General features: G+C 46.0%; 1 protein-coding gene across 1 annotated transcript in view; it reads left to right on the top strand.

Annotated features, from left to right (window-relative positions):
- LOC147733967 (voltage-dependent calcium channel subunit alpha-2/delta-4-like) overlaps positions 1-17,730 on the top strand; it is a 961,982-nt gene that overhangs the window by 265,606 nt on the left and 678,646 nt on the right. The window contains exon 5 of the mRNA XM_086952873.1: positions 4,089-4,251. Coding sequence (XP_086808999.1) covers positions 4,089-4,251 — 163 coding nt within the window. The remainder of the gene's footprint in view (positions 1-4,088; positions 4,252-17,730) is intronic.

Here is a 17,730-nt window from a genome sequence, read left to right as displayed (position 1 = left end):
GACACAGTCGCATCCTCCAACGCCTGCACCAATCTCTTTCAGAGACTGGGATTGACGCTCAATCTCAAAAAATCCTGCATGGTCCCCGCAACAAAAATTACCTTCCTAGGGGCCATCTTAGACACGGAGTCCACAAGAGCCTTCCCCTCGAAGGAGAGGACGGACAAGATCTTATCCCTGGCCACGGCTGTGGCGACAAAGACACACCTAAAAGTTCGGACTTACACCTCCCTCCTAGGGATGATGTCTTCCTGCATACTCCTCATCCCGCACTGCAGACTCAGAATGCGGCCCTTGCAGGAGGCACTCACGAGCCAATGGACTCAAAGTACTGGCTCCTTCGACGACATTGTTCGGATCACACCAAAAATGTCCAAAGGTCTGCTATGGTGGAAGCGTCGCCGGAATCTAACTGTCGGCTTACCCTTTCTCCTTCCAGCGTCACCGCTAGTAATCACCACCGACGCCTCCCTAGAGGGATGGGGCGCAGTTCTCCAGGACCTTCAGATCAGCGGCAAGTGGGACACTCAAGAGAAATCGCTCCACATAAACCTTTTGGAGCTCAGAGCCGTGTACCTGGCGCTACAGGCCTTCTTGCCACGCATCCAGAACTCCCCGGTGCTCGTCAGGACAGACAACACCACGACGATGCACTACCTAAACAAGCAAGGGGGAACGCGTTCGCTTTCTCTCTCGCGCGAATCGCAGAAAATCTGGAATTGGCTAGTGATACACGGGATCCCGCTCAAAGCAGAATATGTCCCAGGAAAGGACAACACTATCGCGGACGCCCTGAGCAGGCAAAAATCCCTCTCCCACGAGTGGGAACTATCCGACAGCGCTCTGACTCACGTCTTCTCTCTATGGGGAGTCCCGAACATCGACCTATTTGCCACCAGGAGGAACGCCAAATGCCCAAGCTACGCAAGTTGGCATCCCCAACAAGGATCACTAGGAAATGCATTTTCCATAGGATGGTCCAGCGCCTTTGCGTACGCGTTTCCTCCATTCCCGATGATCCCAAGGCTCCTCAGGAAGATGAAAGTGGAGCCCTGCACCCTGATACTGATTGCCCCGTTCTGGCCGAGGCAACACTGGTTCTCGGATCTGCTTCGACTTTCCATCAGATCTCTGATTCGCCTGAAACAACACCCGACACTCTTGACGATGTCCAACGGACAGGTGCAACACCCGAACCTCCAATCGCTCAACTTATCAGCCTGGCTCCTGAGCACAGAGAGTTCGGTGGCCTGAATATCCCGCAAGACTGCAGGGATGTGTTAGCCAATGCAAGGGCAGACAGTACGAACAAGACCTACACTCTCAAATGGAAGAGGTTCTGCATTTGGTGTTCGGACCAGGGCCTGCGGCCCCTCGCCATCACCCCTGAACAGGTACTACCATACCTCTTGCATCTGGCTCAGTCAGGACTAGCGCATGCGTCCATCAAGGTTCACCTGGCGGCTATCTCGAGGTTCACCAGAACTGTCTCAGAGCCTTCTCTGTGGTCCAGCCGACTAGTCAAGCAATTCCTAAAGGGGCTCTACAGATCCTTTCCGAGGCCTCGGAAGGTGCCTCCTACATGGCAGCTTAATCTGGTACTCAACCAACTCATGCGCCACCCATTTGAGCCCATTCACCGGGCATCTCTTAAACACATCTCGTGGAAAACAGCACTCTTGCTTGCTCTAACGTCTGCAAGAAGGGTTAGCGAACTGCAAGCTTTATCCATTCAGGAGCCTTACATGCAATTCAGACAGGACAAGGTGGTACTGCGACCAAACCCTAAGTTCATTCCAAAAGTACCTTCGGACTTTCATCTCAATGAACCAATAGTCCTTAAGTCCTTCTTTGCCAACCCTTCGACGGCAGCGGAAAGGTCGCTGCATTCTTTGGACCTCATGAGATGCATAAAGTTCTACCTGGACAAGACTAAGGATCTCAGGAAATCTACACAGCTGTTCGTGGCATACAGCAGACCACGAATGGGCCTGCCTCTCACGAAGCAAAGCATATCCAGATGGATCTCCTCTGCGATTTCATTCTGCCACGACAAGGCCGGCCGGCCTCTGAATGATCACGTCACTGCTCATTCCACCAGAGCGATGTCCACATCAGCAGCGCTGTTTGCAGGAGTGCCAATCCTGGACATCTGCAGGGCGGCGACCTGGAAGTCACCGCATACTTTCGCCAGACACTACTGCCTGGATACCGAACTCCAGAAGGATGCGGCAGTGGGCCAGGCGGTGCTTCGCCATCTCTTTCAGTAAGGTGAGCCTTCCTACATCCCGCCTTCCAGGTATGCACATTCTTGTTCTGATGTTATTCTCTCTATGCTGTCTCATTGTTGTCTGATTTATATGCATGATCTAACATGACGGCAGAGCAACTTTACGAATGTGCTACTATGATTGCTAGCTACTCTGATTCAGGCATGTGAATCTATGAAAGACACCCCTAATACTGGATAAGAAATGCGTTACTTACCTGTAACAGCAGTTATCCAGTATTGGTGTCTTTCATAGATTCACATGCAACCCTCCTGCCTCCCCTGGAAGGACTCACTTCCCTCTCGGACTATATTACGCCAACCTAGCTGGGTGCGTACGAAAATCTGAGGGACTGAGGCTCCTCCCAGGAAGGTTCTAGAGGGAGGTCGGAGCTGATTGGCTGACTGTGAGAGTTTGGTCCTTTTTACATAAGGACAAGGAAAGGCTACTAAGGGGAGGCCCTTAGACCCTTTTTCTCTAATGTATGTCTATGGACATTACTTTTTTTTATTACCGGAGGCTCCCGTCTCGACGACGGGGAATGATTCAGGCATGTGAATCTATGAAAGACACCAATACTGGATAACTGCTGTTACAGGTAAGTAACGCATTTCATTCTTGTCATACGCTGCCAGTCTCCTAAAGGTACCAAGAATAGGAGATTACAACAGTTATCAATTTTGGTGAGTGCCACATGTTGCCACATTTTTGTACACGTTCTATGCCTTTCTTTGCTACATTGCACCTATTATTTGACTGAAATTTGTTTTAGTTAGAGGTAATGCTTTACTTCCTGAAAGGAAGTTTTTAAAGGCAACTAGTTGATGTGATTATGTAGTTTGACAGAAAATGCTCAGCATTTGACAGCATTAAATCTTAATTAGAACACATTTAGCTAGTATGTGTCTATCTATGTGGTATTTGTATAGCAAAGACTTAGAGGCTGATTTAAATCTTGGCGGATGGGTTACTCTGTCACAATGGTGACGGAAATCCCGCCTGCTGAAATATAAATTCCATTATATCCTATGAGGCTCCAATCCCGTCCGCCAAGATAGAAATCAGACCTTTAGCCGAAACACAGTGGAGCGTTGTACAGGGTCACAGGCATGTATTCAATGAGTGGTTGTTTGGAGAAGTAGTTGGCCTCTGACAGTGGAATGAACCGTTAATTCGAGGTGATGTGGTTTCATTTAAGACTTTTGTCTGTAGCTTTTTCCTAATTTGAGCACTGGCAGAGCTGCATTGATGGATACAGGTATGTTATTCAGATCCTGAAGTCATAGTTGAAGACCTGTTGCCATGCTTTTACTTTATTTCCCTCCTTTATTTCCAGTCTGACGGTGACTGGCCTGCAGGTGTGCCGAGGCCTACCACAAATGGCAAACTTGTCAACCAGCTCAATGGGGTGCCCAGAGGAATCAAGGGTGGCCGCGACCCACAAGAGTTACTATCTGGTAGCATGTTTTAGTGAATTATGGCAAAGTGAGCATCAAGCTGGGCTCTAGGTTCCAATTGTCAATATGTGCTACTAAGAGAGAGAAGGCTGGCAGGAAATATTTAACAAAGTCATTAATGATCTAAAAGAAGACTGGCCATCTCATGAGCACAATAAATATAATACAGGATCTGTTTTATTATCAATGATCAACTCAAGTGTTTATATTGCTTGTGGGTAAGATGGTGATTTTGAATGATGTTCCCTAATTGAAAAATAGCTTAGCAGAGGTTCTTATGGTATTTTCATTCCCAACCTCTTATCACCAGGAGGATTCTAGCTTTTCCCAGTCTATGACACTCTCTTCTCTTTCCCACCAGTTTGACTACTACAATTCTGTTCGAATTAACGAGAAGGACGAGAATGGAGACTATGTGGAACTTGGAGATGAATTTGTCCTGGAATCAAATGAGCACTTTAATAACATGATGGTGAACACATCCCTCAGCAATGTGCAGCTTCCAACCAATGTTTATAACAAAGGTAAGAGGCCTCATACCCAGGTGTGAGCACATACACGGACTGAACGTACCTACCTGTCCATCGTGTTTGAAGCTGTAGGAAGGGAAATAAAATTACAGTTGTAGGATTGGTCATAGCTCATAATATAGCCTTATAGCCCGCCGTAGTGGGCTATACGGCTATTAAAGGCTGGCTCCCGCGTTAAAGGCCTGAGCCGAAGGCATAGGAAGATTTGAGCTCCTTCTCTTGCCTGAATCTTGAAATGTTTGTACTTGTCAAATATTAGCATATTCATTAGACATTCTTTACCAAAGTTTGCTGTTTGTAATTTAGGGAGCCGGTATTACAATACATCAATCTTCAGTGTAATCACGAAATAACCCCGCCACTAGTCGTATGGACATTTGCTCGTCGACTAGGAGTTGTAAGGAGCAATCACCTACGTTAATCCAACTGACATGTTAAATCATTAATGACTTATAGTTCAGTGAATAAAGTGAGTTGTATGAGTTAACATGTTTTATTTTAATTTCTTTTAGTTTTTAATGATTGTATCCAATAAGAATTAGCCTTTTAAGAATCAGCATTGGAAATTAACATACTCCAATAATTGATATTTCAATGTAAGGTAAAATAGGACATTAGTCAAAACAATAGTAATTATTGTTTTAATACGGTAAGTGTATTCCATAAAGGAGGTTCCTTAATCTAAATATATTAGTATAAGGTGAAAATAAGGTGTCAGTTCAGAAACTGAATGAGGAGTTCTGATGAGCTCCATATCAGCAGACAATTCAATGAAAATAAGTAAAGCAACCTGTCATAAAGAGACGTGTTAGACCTGGCACCGTTGTCGTGCCTCCCTTCCATTTTTTGCTGCTGTCTCATGTATTTTTTGCTGGTCTTTGATGCTTTGGGCACTGTGGCACTGGGCTGCCCAGTGCCACAGTGCAAGTGCTCCCTATTGGAAATTGATATATTAATCAGTGGTTCCATGTTTGGCTATTTGGTTTACTTGTTAGACTCTAGTACAGTGCACTGAGTGTGCCCGGGGCTCGTAAATCCAAATGCTGCTGGTGGGCTTGCAGAACTGGTTGTGCCACCCACAGAAGCAGCCTTGAAAAATGTGTCTAAGGTCTGCCATTTGCTGAGCCTGCTTGCAGTCTGGTACTGTCATGCTGACTGGGCAAGTGCACCTACTTGCCAGTCCCTAAACCTTCCCTTTTCTTCATATCGGACACCCCTAAGGTAGGCCCAAGGGCAGGGTGCATTGTAAGTATTAGGTAGGACAAGCCCTGATGTGTGTGGCTTGTCCTAATATTGAATTACAGCCATTTTCGTTTTTCACCATTGCAAGGCTACCTGTTCTCCATAGGCCAGAATGGGCTGTTAGAATTATTAGACTTTATAATTCTAGCAGACTCAGAGAACATTGTAGAAATCCGAGTTTAGTATGCCTGGATTCAGAATAATAAAATACATGTTTTAGTGAAGTTTATTTTAATATTCTGTGTTTGCAAATACCACTCTTAGAAAGTAGGTATTTTCTTGCTTAACCATTTCAGCCTGCCTCTGCGAGGTTGTGTATTCCTTGTCTGGGTTTATGTGTGACAGGGCTGGGGAATTCCAGGAGGCAGGCTGGGGCTGTGCAGTGGTGAATAGAGAGATCCACATATAGATGGGAGGGAAGAGTTGCACCTGGGGCATGAATAGGACTGTGCCCGCCCCCCACAGTGCTAGGTCCACCCCCTGTGGTGCGTCTGATGTCTCTGCCCTGCACACTGAAAGGAGAGAAGGACGACTGTCAACAATGTGCACCAGGGCTGTACTTGCCTTCCACAATGCTGGCTCCACCTCCTGTGGGGCGCCTAATGTTTCTGCCCTGCACCGTGAAAGTAAATAAGGAGTTATGTAAACAGAGTGCTTCAGAAGTGGTTTGGACTGGGCAAAGGCCCCTCTACCCTCAGACAACAAAGGATTTTGGGGTATAAATATTGGGATCCTGATCCCATGAAATTAGATCACTTTGGACTACAAGAAGAAACCTTTACTGTTTATTGAGTTAAACACCAGAGATGGGATCAAGGAGAATCTGAGGAAGGAGATTTTGGAGTATACGTTTTCAAGCTGGTTCATCGATATATTTGTACTTGAGGAGAGGAACTGAGGAGAGACTATTCCCAAGCTGAAGTGCTGCTTGGGGGATTGGCCTGCAGTGGTTGCCTTACTGCTGAAGGAAGGAGAAAGGAACTTTGTGTACTTTGCTTTCAACTTGTGAAGGATCTCCAAGGGCTTGGAAAAGAGCTTGCCTCCTGCTGAAGTCTCAGGGACAACAGACTTCAATCCCCAGCTCCCCAGAGTTCTTGTGGAAGTGCCTGCTGCTGTTTTGGGCCTTCTGAGGAACTGCGTGTCGCAAGGAGCTGGAAAAGCGATGCAACAAGATCAAAGCGTGTCGCGGTCGCTGATGCTGCCTGCCGTCGCACTTCTGAACAAGGGTGTCGCCGCTGGAGTTGTCGTACTGCACCGCATCGAGAGAAGCATGCCGCAACAAAGAGGAAGCGTGTCGCCTTCGCTGCTGCCTGCCGTCGCACTTCTAAACAAGGGTGCCGCCACTGGAGTTGTCGCACTGAACCGCATGGAGAGAAGAGTCTTGCAACGAGGTAGAAGCGTGTCGCTGTTGCTGCCGTCGCACTTCTGAACAAGGGTTTCGCTGCTGGAACTGTCGCATTGCACCGCATTTAGGAAAGCGCCTCGCATCCCCCGAGAACACTCTGCAGTAGGAGCTGCTGCTGTCGCATTTCTGAACAAGGATGTCGCTGCTGTAGTTGTTGCATTTTGCGGAAGCTTCACACAAACGTGGGAGAAGAGTGTCGCAGCTGAAGCTGTTGCCGTCGCACTTCTGAACAAGGGTGTCGCCGCTGCAGTCCACGTATCGAACCGAGAACTTCTCGCATCCACGGAGAAGCATGCTGTATTTGGAAGATCTTCACGTCTTTATTTATTTGTACCTGAACTTTGCCGCATTACCCTCGCTGCCACATTGCTTGTCGTGGAAGCGCAACGCATCGTAAGGTACATTGACGCAAAGTGTTGCATCTTAAGAATTGAACTGAACTAATCTATAACTACCATCTTGAAGTAACAGTATTGTGTATTTTTGTCGTTTATGGTCTTGTGGTAAATCTATATAAAGTATACTTATTTTTTATATAAAACCTTGGGTGGTGTCCATCTGTAGTGTTGCCACAGGGTTACTGTATTATTTTAGGAGTGCAATCCCCTTATCCTAACTGGAGGTAAGGGTCCCTATTTGTCACAAGTACCTACCTGTGCCAGCTAGAGACCCCCAAATCTAACAAGAAGTATCAGAAACTCAAACATGAATCTCCAGTTAGAGAGTCGGAGAAGGAATCCGGCAGAGAGTTGGAAAAGGAATCCGGCCGCTACTCTAGAAGGACACACTAATATAAATATACAAAATTCTATGTTGCAACATTATTTTCTTTCGTCTCCTATGTCCTGCAGTAGAATTTCAGTAAAGTCCTGGTAATAGGCAAGCTCCCCATTTCTCATACGGGTGCAAAAGACTTTAGACATTAGATATTAAAACGTTACATATTTCGCATGATGTGGTCAAGACTATTCTTCTCATGACTCATTCTTATGTTGCCCCCTCTCGTTCCTGTTAAAACCTATCAGTTATCTAATACAAAACAAGTGCCTATTCACTAGCTAACAGGAGGCTTCTGGAAAATTACATCCAGCCACGGCCCGGGGGTTTTCCGTTCTCGTCCGATGGCGACGTGAGGATGGTTGGAAACGGAAACCCCCGCTGTTTGGAAGCACTTCGATTTTGAAAAACTTTCCCGGGATCTCCCCACTCTGAACCCATTCATCATAAAGGAGTGGATGATGTGAAGCCTCTTGTACCACCATCCCTCGTTACCCAGACGCGGAGGCTATGTATTAGCAACTATCAGTGTTTGATCGTCTGCCATACTAAATCCGGTCACAAAGAAGGACGATAATCACTAGTGTTGGACATCTCCACAGCTATTTAAAGGAAAGAAAAATAAGAATTTCTCTTCGGCTGAACAGAGATCCTTCCATACCAGACTTGGAACACACGGACCCTTTGAACTTTTTATTCATTTGAAATCCTCTTGACCCCAGCTTGTTTGTTCCCCTCCATGGCTGTATCTGCTCGCCCTGACGAAGGTGCCTTACACCGAAACGCGCGTCGGCGCTTCTTTTAAGAACGGCAGTATTTGAGTCCCTGCGGACAACAGCCCATCATCTAATCTGCCTTCTTACCTCTGCACCCCCGTCCATGCAACTATAACTTCATTCTTTAGTTGCAGGCTATGCTATCTACATCCAAATGAATTGTTTGAATGCGTGTGAGTCTGAATGATCCCTTAAAGGTATGAGTGTTTGTTGAGTCCTTAGAATTGCCCTGGAGTGAGTGGAACATTGAATAGTATGAATATGTCCTGTTCCTTATGTGATACGAAAATTGCACTGATTTCATCCTTTGAATCCTGATTATGTATTTATCGAATGTTTTTTAGAAATGTCAGACTTTATAAAAATAAATATATATATATTTTCTATAAAAAGTATTGACTGATTCACACATGTATGATGTCGCTCTGATGCACTGTTAAGTCTGCTCCCCATATTACAGTTTTGGATCCTTTAGAGGACCTTTGGGTATTTATACTGGCAGGGTGTTGCTCTTTCTATTTACATTGTTCTAATCCCCTCCCTTCCTGCCTATATCATTTATCATACTGGGGAACCCCCTTCTATTGTGTCTGGAATACCTGTAGCCTGCCTGGCACCTTCAAAAGTGGTGGGTGCTTGGTTTGTCTAACCAGGCTAGATGACACACTGAGAGTGGGATCGCCCCACTTCAGATTAACCACTCGGCTATCTTTCTAGCCGAACGTAGAGCAGTGTTAAGTGTTCTGACTGGATCAGAAACCCACCACTATTTGCAAAAAAATATGGTTTAAATACTTTGAAACTCATTATTGATAGAATCAAAACACTCTGCAGCTCTCTATGCCCAATATTCATAGCCATTTAAAGAAATACATTAAATCTTCTTCAAATAAACTATACATCAACCTCATTACAAATCCGTTCATTAGCTGTTTGTCATCATTTCCAATCCATAACACTACTTAAGAAAAATACAAGCGAAACATCACAATCCACTTTGCATTATCAGAAAACAAATCACTGCAATAGAGGAAACTGCACACATGGGAAGGCCAACACAGAACCTACAGCAGATGTAACTCTACAGCCAAATGTCCACTTTTCAGTGAATCTGTGGAGGGAAAACCCTGCAAGAAGAAAACATCGCAATGCAAATTGTCGCTTTCCTTAGAGACGCGTCCTATCGTCAGTGTGTGTGGTATGTTGTGCTTGGTATGTTTGTCCCTGTGGACCTATCAGAATAGAGGACCTCACTAGATGCCTGGACTGTGACTTGCTTCTTCTAGGCGTGCACCAGAGAGGACACTGCAGGACACCATTTATTGTTTTAATAGAGCACAACAAATGTCCTGGGGGATAGGGCTTAAAATCGGTGTAACCAGTGGCCTATCATCCACTTAACGTCTCAATAAGCAGAGTTTTGAATATAAACAAAAAAGACACTGAGGGGAGTGTAGTGATAATGCAAAACCAATTTTTAGAGGAACAGAGCGCCAACCTTCCTTCAGAACCTTCAGCCACATGCAGGAAATATGAACTTCCTTGAGGTGTAAAACAGCAGATCTACCTGATTCTCGGTACACTGTTTCCATGGTGATACTTTTGTGTAAAAAGGACTTTGGGAAGTCCTCGCAGTGACAGCAGGCTGGAAGGTCATGTCCTACCTGGATTAGTCTTTCGTCGGCTTGGCTGTTGCTCAAAGAACTGAATTTACACATAACTTCAATGGGGAGATTGGTGGATCTCTTCAAAAAGGTGATTATATCTAGCTTCTAGTAGAGCCATCCTAGAATAAGCGATGAATATTTGAATGTAGTAATAGGCAACTCTTCAATGTTAGGTGTTAGAAGGTGGTTCTGACCAGCTGAGCTGCACAGATCTTTCACTTTTTGAACACCTATTTGTTGAACTTTTACTGTGGGGAGCCTCATAAGTTGGGACTTGCCCACAATGAACTCCGGATGTACGAGACTGCATGTGGATTTTACCAGTGACCTCTGGCGTGACTATACTGGAGTGTCAATTTCAAGAACTGATAAATTTCAAACGAAAGCTGCTTTGATTGAAGCAAAAACAACCTATATTCCTTTGACCACAAACAAGTTTATTCTATTTTGTTAACCATACTTTTTTTCTTTTTGAGCACACTATTCGTCGTGCATGGAAAATACAAAATACAATAGGTATTATATACAAAATATACAAACAGATGAATACACAATTTCAAACACACTTGGCCATACATTCATACACAATGCATTCACAACAACCATAAATAAAGAGACAATGCGTCCGAGCATCGGTCATTCAGTTCAATGGAAAATATGTCTTTTCATGTTTTTGCGATCTATTATAGTTGTAATTGTCACAAGATATCTTATTAAACCAAATAAATGCAACAACTGTTCCAACGTAAAAATGGTGACCAGATGCGGGACAGAAAACTGGTCGACGCGTTTCAAACCCCTTTCAATTTAGTGGGGGTTCTCCTCAGGACCGGATTGGTTCTGAAACAATAAGAAAGGCTGGCTTAAGCACATTTGTTCAGGGTTTCAATGAGTAGAAAAAAGGGGGGATCAACTCCCTGTGTTCAACAGCCGCTCCCTACCTTAATCCAATAGTCTTAAGAACTCAATCAATGGCAGGCAGGTAAGAATCCAAAGTGGAATTGTATTTCCCAATAGGAGTGATCACAGCCGCTGTGTGAGGGAAGACAATAGAAACGACTACATTTAATACAGTGTCATCCCTTCCCCAATCATTCGTTCTGCTCGTGCGTGATGAGGAGGGGGGGGGGGGACAGGGAACTTGTAAACTTACCTGCTGGTGAACAGCTTCGTACTCGCTGCTCCATCAAATGGTAAACTGGGCGGCCGCTCCTATGCTGCAAAGCGGAGCGAAAAAGGTTGTTAGCTGACTAGCGTCGAAAACGCGGGCATGTTGATTCAAATGAATGCGTGACAACATACCGATGCGGGAGCAAGGCATCAGTCCTTCTCCTTAGGTGGTGTGCATGGTTCACACTGCTCGAGTCGTCGAGTGGGAGTACTGCCTCGGTGCTTCCTGGTTGATAATGGAAGACTGGGGTTGCTGGGACTTGTAGTTCACAGGCGGTTTTGCAGGGGAGCAAACCAAAAGCTGGAGTGGACTGGCTCAAGCATTAGGCTTATAAATTTCAGATATTTTGTTTAATCCCCGCGTGGCGGTGTTGAATTTCATTATAAGCATTGCTTCACGTTGTGACAATTTGGCTTCAGTGTCACCGCCCCTAGGGTCTTTTTCAATTTTGGACAGAACTGTCCATCGCAAATCTGTGTTTTCGTGCTTACACTTAGTCCAATGGTTGACTAATGGGGCATTCTCCACCCCCCTACGGATGCGCGATTTGTGTTGCGTGATCCTGTTTCTGATTTCTTGTGTTGTTTTCCCAATGTAGACTAGAGGGCATGGGCAAATGATTGCATATACCACATTTTTAGATTTACAATTCGTGAAGGTGTCGTGTTTCCAATGAATATTGTCGAATGTAAAAACTGAATCCTCAATGGTCTCATTACAACAAGTGCATGTCCCGCACTTATGGTGTCCTTTTGGTGGAGGTAATCCAAAGAGGCTGTGTAATGTGGGAGCCCTGGTGATTGGTAATGCTGCCCTAACAACATAGTTAGCCACACTTTTATCCTTTTTGTAAGCAAAAAGTGGTGGTGCTGTGAAATCCTCATGCAGGTTCTTTAGTAAATGCCAGTTGGACATGATAAGCTTCCTGTGTAAGTTTGCAGCTGGACCAAAGGTGGTGACACAAACCATCCTTTTAACATCTGGTTTCACTCTTTTTTCCAACAACGTCTCTCGAGGGGTCCACCAAGCTCGTTTGAGGGAATTTTTTAATAGTTTTTTTGGGTACCCTCTCTGAATGAGTCGATTTTTCAATTGTTCAGCATGTATAAAATATTCTTCTTTGCTAGAACAATTTCTGTGAATTCTCAAAAATTGCCCATAGGGCAAGTTTTGTTTTAAACTGCGAGGGTGATTGCTGGTAAAATGCAACGCTTTGTTCCTATCGGAAGGTTTCCGGAATAATGTTGTACTTAAACCTCCTTCCGAAGGTTCCACTTTCACATCCAAGTAGTTGATAGATTCATTTGATGCTGAGACCGAGAACTGGATGTCAGTCGTTCTCGAATTCAGCCAACATACGAATTGACCCAGGTCATCATGTCCTCCTGTCCAGACCATGAATATGTCGTCAATGTATCGCATGTAATGTGTAATGCTGCCGCCAAAAGGATTAGTTTGATATATGAATTTCTCCTCAAATAGCCCCATGAACATTATAGCTAGCTCTGGGGCAAAGGGGCAACCCATCGCCACCCCTTTAACTTGATAAAAAAATTCAGCATCAAACGTGAAGAAGTTCTTTTGCAATGCAAACCGTGCAAGGTCAAGGATGAACTTGGTCGGGACTCTTACTGGTCTTTCCCTTTTATCCAAGAACACAGTTAAGGTTTCCAATGCTTGTTCTTGAGGTATCTGGGTGTATAGAGACACCACATCCAGTGTAACTAGGAGTTGTCTGTTATGATCAAATTTGATGGTAGAAATGCGGTTTAAGAAAGCAGTGGTATCTTGGAGATGAGCAGGGATGGTCTGAATGAAGGGTTTCAAAAAATAATCAATATACTTGGCTACAGGTTCAAACAGAGATTCGCACCCTGAAATAATTGGTCGTCCTGGAGGATTTTTTTCGTCCTTGTGCAATTTGGGGAGCACATAGAATACAGGCGTCCTGGGATTTTTGTTTTGTAGGAATGCTAACTCTTTTGGTCCTATAAACCCTTCATCAAAGCCTCTTTGGATGATGTCAAATAATTGATTCTTTAACCACTTGGATGCTATGGTGCTTCTGGCACTTCAATGTAATTTCCATTGAAATCAATGGAAACTCCATGACGAGTTACCCTTGTCATTAGCGGCGAAGAGGTTAATTCTAATGTGGGATCCTTCCCGATGCGTCTATAGCAGTTCTGGTCATTGACCTGACGGTGTACTTCTAGTTTGTATTTGTTAATGTCCCATATGACCACAGCTCCGCCCTTATCGGCCTGTTTAACTACTATGGTATTGTCATTCTTCATTGATATTAGTGCATCTTTTTCTGCTTTGGAAAGATTAAACTTCACAAATGACTTCTTTTTTTCAATTGACGAAATCCCTGATAACACAGTGGTTTCAAATGTTGAAACTTCCTTTGGGATTTTAGGTCCTTTTGGACAAAACGTGGACTTTCTCTTAAGGCCTGTAGTTTCCTCATGGGTGTTCTCAATGGCATCTTGAAAAAAAGTTTTTAAACAAATTTTTCGACAGAAGTCCAATGTCTCAAGTTTCATTCTAGTAAAATCCGTAGGTCTTGATGGTACATAATTGAGTCCTTTGGTTAGGATGGATGTTTCTGCTGGTGAGAGCGTCCTATCTGATAAGTTGTAAATTGGTGAGATTTCTAGTTGTTGTAGGATTTCTGGCGCGTCCTCATTTGCCATGGTTGTGTGTACCGGGCTCGGCCTCTGGGTTTCAATTGACCCCGTCCTAAAAAAGGCTGCTGATTTTGGGCTTGTTGTTGGAACTGATTTGGTCGACTTCCTGCCCTATTTTGATTTGGTCGATTGCTATTATCTGGTGCTTAAGCCAGCCTTTCTTATTGTTTCAGAACCAATCCGGTCCTGAGGAGAACCCCCACTAAATTGAAAGGGGTTTGAAACGCGTCGACCAGTTTTCTGTCCCGCATCTGGTCACCATTTTTACGTTGGAACAGTTGTTGCATTTATTTGGTTTAATAAGATATCTTGTGACAATTACAACTATAATAGATCGCAAAAACATGAAAAGACATATTTTCCATTGAACTGAATGACCGATGCTCGGACGCATTGTCTCTTTATTTATGGTTGTTGTGAATGCATTGTGTATGAATGTATGGCCAAGTGTGTTTGAAATTGTGTATTCATCTGTTTGTATATTTTGTTTATAATACCTATTGTATTTTGTATTTTGTATTTTCCATGCACGACGAATAGTGTGCTCAAAAAGAAAAAAAGTATGGTTAACAAAATAGAATAAACTTGTTTGTGGTCAAAGGAATATAGGTTGTTTTTGCTTCAATCAAAGCAGCTTTCGTTTGAAATTTATCAGTTCTTGAAATTGACACTCCAGTATTGGCTCTTGTTTTGTTTAATAGTATTAGTTGGACTCAGCCATCCTGAGTAATGAGTCAAGGCCCTTCTTGATTCTCTAACTCTGGCGTGACTAGGCGCTGCGCTGCAGCTGGAGTAGGGGCCTGGGCTGGTTACATGCTGACACATGTGTACATGCGTGTGCACATGTGTAGGGGCTGCGCAGGGGAGATTCCTGGCGTGCGCAGCCCAGGAGCAGGTACAGATAGAACGGTGTGGCAGGAATTATGCAGAGCTGGATGTGACATGGAATAGGCTTTATACAGTGGGAAGAAACATGCCAGGGAAAGTCGGTGTGCTTTACTGTTTTTCACTTCATTATTCTCCTATGAGGATGAGAGCACCTGGGCTAGTTTCACTTTCCTAGGGTCTACAAATTCCAGACACGCACTAAAGTCCACTGTAACGTATGTGAGAAGAAGTATTCTGCAGAGTCCAAAGTCATATTTGTACTGCTTTTGGGTCATCCAGAAATGTCATATTTCTCCGAGCCAGCTCATAACCAGGGCCTGGCTGGGGCTGACCCTTCCAAGCTGAATTAATGACCTTCCTCCTCAAACTGAAGCATCAGAGGCCAAGCCCTGCACAACACGCATTCCAAGAGAAGGCCTCCACTCCAAGAAGATAAGATGGGTGGAGCTACAGATTCATCCATCAGCAGCTGACACCTGGTGTCAGGCACCAAGCTGCTCTGTAGAGAAGGCAGTGAGGGGAAAGGGGCTCTCAGAGACCAGGTGGCATGAGATCCCTGGATGACGCCATTTTGAACAGACACAGACGACTGGGCAGGAAGGAGGGAGCAGGGGCAGGGAAGTGATGTGTCGCTGTTTGATAGGCCAAACAGAGAGTTCCTGCCAGCCCCTCCAAATTCTTTTAAAAGAGTTTGCACAGGAAGAGGAGCTCTCTCTGGGGTGTGGTCTGCTGAGGAAGACTGGTGCTGGACCCTGGTACCATGGGCAGTTGGAAGGAGGAACCCTCTGACTGTCCCCGGATCCTGAATAGTGCCAGGAGGGGAGCCCACGACCAGTGAGCTGAAGCCTGGTCCTCTGTGCAAGGAAAAGAGAAGCCCAGGAGGAGAGCCAGGAGAAGGGCTGGCGCAGAGAGCCAGTGAAGACAGCTCCCTGCTGAGTTCACCCTCCTTGAGACCCAGAGGGTGAAGGAAAGTGCTCCCAGAGGCTGGGGAGTGCCACCAGGAGCAAGAAGAGGCCAAGATGAGGAAGATCGGCCACCTGGGGGCCGAGATACGCCCCCCTGAGGTAGGCGACCTTTGACCTCTGTGAGGACTGATGACGAAGCGCGTGGGGCTCCGCCACCGGTCTCCAATAAGCCCCCGGGGTGGGTCAGGTCGTGGGGCCTGGCCCTGAAAGAAGTAAAGCTGGGGAGCGCCATCGCACTCCCCGTGAAAATGCCACCTAAGGGTGCCAGGAGCCCACCCTGGCCCCCGAGGTCATGGAGGGAGGGGGAGCGCCGTCGCATCTCCCTCAAAGAGAGGTCGGGCCAGGGACCCCGAACTGCAGGCCCCAGTGATGGCGCTGAGAAGGAGGAGGGCAATCCGCCACACAACCCCCCTCGCGCGTGAAGAAAAGACGGGGAGCTCCGTTGCGCTCTCCGTGAATGCTCTTAAGGACCCCGGGACCCCATCTCCGAGCCCCGATGCAGAAAACAAGTCAGGGAGCACCGTTGCGCTCCCCGCCAAGATGCCTGGTGGGGGCCCGGGATCCCAACTCTGAACCCTGAAGAATGAAGCCAAGCCGGGGGGTGCTGTTGCGCCCCCGTGAAGATGGCCCAGGGGCCCAGGACCTCATCCCCGGGCCCCGAAGAGAAGGAGGAGGTCGAGGGAGTGCCACCACACTCTCCTGAGGTCCAGCCGGACCGGCAGGAGTCTTTGCATCTGCCCGCCAAGCAGGAGCCCGGGACCCCATTCCCTGGCCCCGAACAGAAGGAGGAGGCCAGGGGAGTGCCGCTGCCCTCCCCCGAGGTCCAGCCGTACCGGCGGGAGTCTTCTCGTCTGCCCGCTGGTTCGGGCAGACCAGAACTGCGGTGCTGGCTCTCGCGGCCGCACGCGAGGGTGCTGGCCGGGCGGAGAGCGAGTGGGGCAGCTGGGGGTGGGTTGGAGAAGGGCATATCCTGGAGGCAAAGAGGTGCAATTGCAGGAGAAGTCTATTTGCTAATGTTATTTCTATGGAGGGACTGTAAATCATATGTGTAATGTGAAGTCATAAGCAATGAGGGATTTTGTTGCTAGACATTCCTGCTAGGGTGTCTGGCTGTATATGTTTAATTCTGTGATTTCATCTGTGATAACTTTTAGAGGTTGAAGTTGCAATGCATTATAAATGTGATCAAGTCTAATAAGTACCTCGTTTTAAAGGGATGCCTAAACAAGTATTCTTGCAGCTGCGTTAGGTGAAGAAGAACCCAGACTGTTAGCCCCTAAGATGTAGAGGTGTATACTTCATGGTCGGTATGGTATGCTCAGCCAGGGTTATGTGTCACCAGGGAAGGTGTGCCTATTTTAAGTGCTGGTTGAGATAATGGGGTCGGTCGCTACAGGGATGGTGCCAGTGCGCAGGGCCATCGCTCCAGGTTATGTTCAACTAACTGCATTAGGGGGCAAGATGATGTGCATACATGGAAGTGGTGGTGCTAGACCACCCCCCCCCCTGCGGGAGGAGTGGAAATGTCACAAAGTAATTCCAACAGCTTATGTATATTTGTAAATTTGTGCATAGTATTGAGTAGTGTGTGTGTTTAAAAAATGTACTCTTACTTTTATAAAGCAAAGTACAGACTATACAATCAATTATTGAGTATTATTTCTGCGTACCTGTAAATGACGATTACTAGCCCACACCACCTCCCTTGAGTCAATCAATCAATCAGGAGTTTGTTAAAGCGCAACTGCTCACCCGTAAGGGTCTCAAGGCGCTAGGGGTGGGAGGGCGTAGAGTGCGTTGCCGTAGTCGAGTCTGCTGGTGACCAGGGCATGAGTGACTGTCTTTCGGTGTTCGAGGGGGATCCATTTGAAGGTCTTACGAAGGAGGCG

Source organism: Lissotriton vulgaris, chromosome 1_2 (assembly GCF_964263255.1).
Source record: "Lissotriton vulgaris chromosome 1_2, aLisVul1.2, whole genome shotgun sequence".
Classification (NCBI taxonomy): domain Eukaryota; kingdom Metazoa; phylum Chordata; class Amphibia; order Caudata; family Salamandridae; genus Lissotriton; species Lissotriton vulgaris.
Note: the sequence above shows the minus strand (reverse complement) of the source record. Positions and strands in the feature narration are given on the sequence as shown.